Here is a 6000-nt window from a genome sequence, read left to right as displayed (position 1 = left end):
CAGCACCCGCACCCCCCCACGCCACCAGCTTACCCCACCTACCCCTACCCCTCCCTTCACCTAGCTACCCCCTCCAACTACTCCAGCACTAACCACCCACCACCCCACCTAGCTGCCTCCCGCACCTAAAAAACTGTCGGCAATTTTAAAACACTTTAATGTGGTTTGTTGGTCTTCTTTTGTTTTTTTCTCTTGTCTAATTTGATGTTCTGATTTCGGCAAGGTTAGGTTGGAGATAATGCACGACGATTCGACTCATTTCCGGTATTCTACCGGCTATGTTTTTTAGCAGAAAGCAAATTTGTCCATGACTTGAATTTTGACTTCGTTCTGTTGGAGCATTTACCTCCGTTATTGATTGTTGACTTCTGTTTTCTTCTGTTCATTGGACTTTAACAGTAGCTTCGTTTGTAATGTATAGTAATTAGGAACTGCTGGTAATGTTCAAGATGAAGAGGTCGAGATATTTTTTGTTCCTATATAAGTCACTCCTAATTATCTAAACTACACCGCACAAACCCCCCCACCACCTATCTACCCCACAACCCTCGACACCTACCTCCCTCCCCCCACCGCCCCCGCACCCCCCCAACTTACCCCCACCTACCCCTACCCCCTCCCTTCACCTAGCTACCCCCACCTACCCCCCAACTACCCCAGCACTACGCACCTCCCCAACCTATCTACCCACTCACCCCACCTAGCTCCCCCGCACCTAAAAAGTTTTCGGCATTTTTTAAGCACTTTGTTTGTTGGGCTACTTTTGTTTTTCTCTTGTCTATTTTGATGTTCTGATTTTGGTAAGGTTAGGTTAGAGATTATAATGCTCGACGGTTCGAGTCGTTTCCGCTATTCTACCGGCTATGTTTTTTTAATCGTCCAACAGATTTTTGTTTAGTCTTACTCTGACTTCTTGGAATTGACTTTTTCAATGATTTCAGTGACTTCTACTGCTTTGCAGTTACAATTTGTGTTTGTGACGTCATTTCTGCTTTTAGATCAATTGCGTGACTTACCTCTCAAAAAATGACTTCTGGACTCACTTATGGAACTTTAAATTTTGAACATTTACTAATTAAAGGTCAATAGTGTGCATCTAAGTAGTGCCAAACTTATACGCCCTAATTCCTGAGTAATAGAGTCTTGAGTTTTAATATCGATTATTAATTTTGACCAAGGTCTGAACAATTGAACTTGGTATTGCCAAGCCATACAGAACAAAATTTGTTTATCAAAATGGACTTAAATTTCATTGTCTTTGCCTGCAGAAAGGCGAAATTCTTGACCTTTTGAAAATTTGCAATTTTTCGGTATCAAATCAGTTTGTTAATTGCTTTCGAACGTATTCCGAAGATATTAATCTCTAGTGATGTCATTTGAAGCACCTTAGTAAAATTCTTAGTCCTCATCCTGCAGGACACCTACTCTCCCCCTCGGCTGAAGCAGGCTGAAATAGACTACAGTTTCACTAGTCGGTCGAGAGAGGAAATTTTGCGACGTTCTTTGGTTATGTTTAATAGCCGCCTTCAGCCTCTCAACCGGCTATTATTTAGGCGCTCTCCTTTCTACAATTCAAAAAATTTGAATTGTATTGGGGCGCTGTCTTTTCATCAAACCAACCCCCCGCCTCACTTTAAACTTTTCTCTTTCTTATTTTCGTTTCAATTTTTTTTACAAAGCTTCTTTTTTTGTTGGCCAGTAACAGAATTAGTAGTTTTTATAAAAATTAAACTAGAGTGAGCTACAAAATGTTTCCTTTTTTCTCTGGTTTCTCTAGGATGCCTAAGCAAAAAGTGAAAGTTTGACTGAAGAAAAAAGGCCGGGCTGGCATATATATTCCTGCTTTTGAAAAGTGGAACCATTAGTGCGGTATGTATGTTGGGCTTGCACCACATCGTATACCTACGAAATGGCAAAAAAAGTATCGCTAGCATTGTTCCTACCAACCTTCTGATACCATTTCTATTCTATTAAGTAAATGGTGTAAAAAAATTGAGAAACTTATTTCAGGTGTAATCTAATCAGTCACTACAGAGGCCTACATCGAATGGATGGAGACGATGCTAGAAGGTATGCTAACAGTAGTCACAATCCTGGGTACTCAAGATCTTCCGAAACACGATCAAACGAGAACTTTTCGTGGTCTCAACAGCATTCTGAGTCTTCCCATTTCTCAGGAAACCAGATTTACGACACAAACATCGCCACTGTTGCTGATCCGATAGCTGCAGAGGTGGGAGCTATGAGTTCACAGGCTATCGAAAGTGCAATTGAAAACTCAGAAAATGTAGTTTCTACTTTATTGTCCCAGGACACACAGAATGATTAAACACATTTGCTTTCAAAAGAGCTTAGGCATCAGTAGCACTACTCTTTTATCAGCTCTCTTTAATGTTCTCTCATTCAGTTTTTTGTGAGCTCTGATTACGTTTCGTCGGAAATGTTATGTAGAACAGCTTCTCAGTTTAAGGGCGACGAATTCTGCGTTTCAATCTATTCTACGGTGAGATGACTATATGCGAGCGTAATTTTGTGGATTAAATATAAATTAAATTGCCTTAATCAAATAACCCTAAGTTAACCTTATTTTTTGGATAGATATGTATCCCCGTGACAATATTAGTATTGACAGTACTATGCGCCCCTTTTTGCAGTAAAATTATTATCTGCTGATCGGGGACAAAACATTTGATAAGGAAAAACTTGTTTGTTCACCGCACATAAATGGGTGAATAGACATTTTTTTATTTGCTGATTTCAGCAAGTTTATAATTTGGCAAGTCGTTTTCTATAGGAAGGCCCGAAAACTTGAAGGATTGAAAACTATATCAGCGATTTTTCCATAATAGAATGTTCAAATTGCTGCACTATAAACTGGGAACTTGATTTGTGTTTCTTGTAATTTGATGCCAGATTGTTAGATTATATTTTTTTGTCCACGTTTATTGTTTCACGGTAAATTTAAGCAAAAGTTAGATATTCTATTAACGATGCCGAGTATTTTTAAAGCGGAGGTACTGTTCCACGGCAAGAGGTCTTGAAAATGAAGAAATTGCTATTACGGGAATCAGTAGTTAGTGATCTCGAATTCAAATTTTTGAAATTTTTAACGAAAACGTTTTTTGTCAGATTTATTCTTTTTCAGATTAGCTAATGTCGCAGTTTAAGAAAACTTACGATGGGACAAAGTTGAAGACCAACTTGAAGTTGTCTGTGAACAGACTGAAGCTTCTGGAGAAGAAGAAAAGTTAGCCTTTCTGTGCAAAATGATCCAATTATAAGGACCGTTGTCTTAACACCTGTTTTTTCTTGCAAATTTCAACCTAAGGATCAAAGAACATAGAGAATTGAAAATATGATTTTTTAAAGTATTACTCTAACGAAGTTCGTAGCAATATTTAATAGCAGCCGTCAGCCTCTCAACGGAAATTATTTAGGCGCTCTCTTTTTTACGACTAGTATTGGTTTTCTTAACGTATTGGTTTTCTTAAGGTTTTTGTTTACGGGAAGTACCATTTTTCAGGCGGTGTTTTGACCTAATAGTGAAAATGAGTAAAATTGCCGTGTGAACTAACTTTTTCTGAGTGAGGGAAATTTTTTGTTCATTAGATGCGTCGAGTGAATGACTTTTTGGCTTTGGAAAGATTTTTTTGACAGAATGGCGCATATAGGTGAAAGGTCTCAGCCGTGTTCTCGTCCATTTGGCCCAATTTTTTTTAAAAATTATAACTTGGTTTTTTTAAAAGTAAATTTTGATCGTTGCCGCATGAATATGCAACCATCTGAAATCGATACCACAATGTTTTTGAGAGCTTAATATTGTGTTTCTAGTGCGAAATTGGCACATATTTCTCAGTTATTTGTCAATTTTTGGCTTTTTTCCTTTTTTTCATTAAGTTCTTCATTTTTGGATCTTTGAGAGGACTTTTTAAACCAAATTATTAAATATGGCAACGTCTTTTTGATAATTCATGAATTGGATGCCTCTTTTTGACGTGATTAAAATAAAATTGTACACATACTAGTCCGATTTTGGCGGTTTTTGTCAAAGTTTTTTGTTTATATTTTGAGTTTAATTACCATGAATTAATTTTGCTTCTGAGTTTAAGTTTAATTACCATTTTGAGTTTAATTACCATGCCGTCTTTTTGCAAAATTCAGTTTATATGGTTTATTGTTTTATAAAATTGCGAGGTTTTTTGTTTTATAAAATTGTGCTCATGCCAATCCGGTTTTGCTAGTTTTTTTCCAATTTTGTCAGGTTATTTTGTTTTCTGTATTAGAAGGTATTTATAGAAGGTAGTTTGTTTTATTTACTAGAAAGTCTTTTTGCAACATCAGAGATTTTTATTTCGAGCTATTAATAGTTCATTTCTTTTTTTGGCGTTTAGTTTTTGAAATACATTTTTTTCATAAATGCAGTCCTAAAAATTTTTGACATTTTGCAAAATATTTGCAGTTTTCAATCTTTAAATTCTCTTTCTACTTTTTCAAATGTGCAGTAGGATGGATCTTGGTGTATTCTAAGTCTAGAATGCTAAACTTTAACTGTATTTCATCTTCACATTTTTTTAAATTCAGTTTTTAACTTTCAAGAAGTCCTTTTTGTTTGTTTCCGTGTTTCTTAAATTGTGTCTGTTTTCTGTACATTTTAGCATCTATCATTCTAGCATTCCCCTAGAACCTATACTGTTGTTGATTCTGGAGTTCTATGTTTTCAAGACCAGCATCATGAGTTCTTTCATGCCAATCTATATCGCTGTCAGTTTGAGCCTATCAGTATTTTGACCATCCTAAGTGTATTGGACATATTTTAACGTTACCAAATGTTTTAATATAATGAAATTCCTTTCTCGTAGTGACTTCGGTATAAATTTCAGCAATTGTTTTTTCAAATCAAACCAGGTGAGCTAAATAGTTGATCGTTAAATACAAAAGGTTATGGTATCAGCTGCAGTTATGGTTTTTTTTGTGAAACTTCGACGTTTCGAGTTGCTTCGGGATTTCTTCGGGCTATTTTTTTTAAATTCAATTTTCCTTTTGATCACGTTTTTTGTTTTACATAAGTCACGTTTTTGTTGACTTCTGACTTACTTCACTCACTGTTTCAACTGAGTGGATTTTAAGTTCTTTCACGCATTGAATTACGCAATGTAGTGAATACTGTCAAAAGAAACGGGATAAATCGATAAAGCCGGGTCGTTAAGTCACGGAGCTTTAAGTCATCAAATTTCAGTAGAGTGTTAGCTAGCTGAAATAGGTATTAAGCTTATTAGCTTTCAGTTTAGAAGCTGAATTAAGTTTAGATTTAGAATCTACCTGAAACTGCACGCCAAGTTAGAGCTTCGTTGACTCTGAAAAAAAAAACAGATAAAAATTCGGTCAAGTTCTGTTTTTTTTGTTTCAATCCCGATGTGCATCAAGCGCGTCAACGGCGTCTATTTTCCGGCAATCTGCCGGCTATGTTATTTTTTTTGTTCGTCTCGCGCTTTTTCGTACGACCGGTTTTTGTTCTGGTCGTTTTTCATGTCACCATTTGACTTTTCCTCATCAGAAATGGCATGAATGGTAAAATTAAGTTGGATTGAGGTGTCTTATTTTTTAGTTGAACTAGCCCCATTTTGGTTGAAATAGCCAAAACTCCTCACCCGTCGTGTGAAAGCAATATGTACAGCCCTCGCCGATTAACCGAGTAATAGGTCAATGAAAATTGTACAGTTAATTTCACATTCAGTAATTAGTGGTCTCTTTTTATTCTGCACGATCATTTTTAAGTGAGAATGTATGAGGGGGCACCATGAGGAAAATTCGGTTTTTCTCAATTTTAACCAAATTTTCAAAAAAAATTTAAACCGAATTTCAACTGAAAATATCCATTTATATTAAAAATAGTCAAAGCAGTTGAGCTGATCCGGAAAAGCTGATAGATAATACATAACGTTTTGTTCAATTTCTGTTCAACAATAATTGAGTAAAATATTAAGTGACCTGATGGTACAT

The 6000-nt window shown here is 36.1% G+C and overlaps 2 protein-coding genes across 2 annotated transcripts in view; both read left to right on the top strand.

Annotated features, from left to right (window-relative positions):
- The window catches only part of LOC142337688 (uncharacterized), a 16474-nt gene extending 13483 nt beyond the window's left edge, over positions 1 to 2991 (top strand). Inside the window, exon 4 of the mRNA XM_075387131.1 lies at positions 2011 to 2991. Within this exon, the coding sequence (XP_075243246.1) occupies positions 2011 to 2329 (319 nt within the window). The 3' untranslated portion in view covers positions 2330 to 2991. The remainder of the gene's footprint in view (positions 1 to 2010) is intronic.
- Positions 2992 to 3122: 131 nt separating this feature from the next.
- LOC142337687 (uncharacterized) overlaps positions 3123 to 6000 on the top strand; it is a 114720-nt gene continuing 111842 nt past the window's right edge. The window contains exon 1 of the mRNA XM_075387129.1: positions 3123 to 3247. Coding sequence (XP_075243244.1) covers positions 3154 to 3247 — 94 coding nt within the window. The 5' untranslated portion in view covers positions 3123 to 3153. The remainder of the gene's footprint in view (positions 3248 to 6000) is intronic.

The sequence above is a fragment of the Convolutriloba macropyga genome, chromosome 4 (assembly GCF_964194025.1).
Source record: "Convolutriloba macropyga chromosome 4, txConMacr16.3, whole genome shotgun sequence".
In the NCBI taxonomy this organism is placed as follows: domain Eukaryota; kingdom Metazoa; phylum Xenacoelomorpha; order Acoela; family Convolutidae; genus Convolutriloba; species Convolutriloba macropyga.
This window is presented reverse-complemented; position numbering and strand designations above follow the sequence as displayed.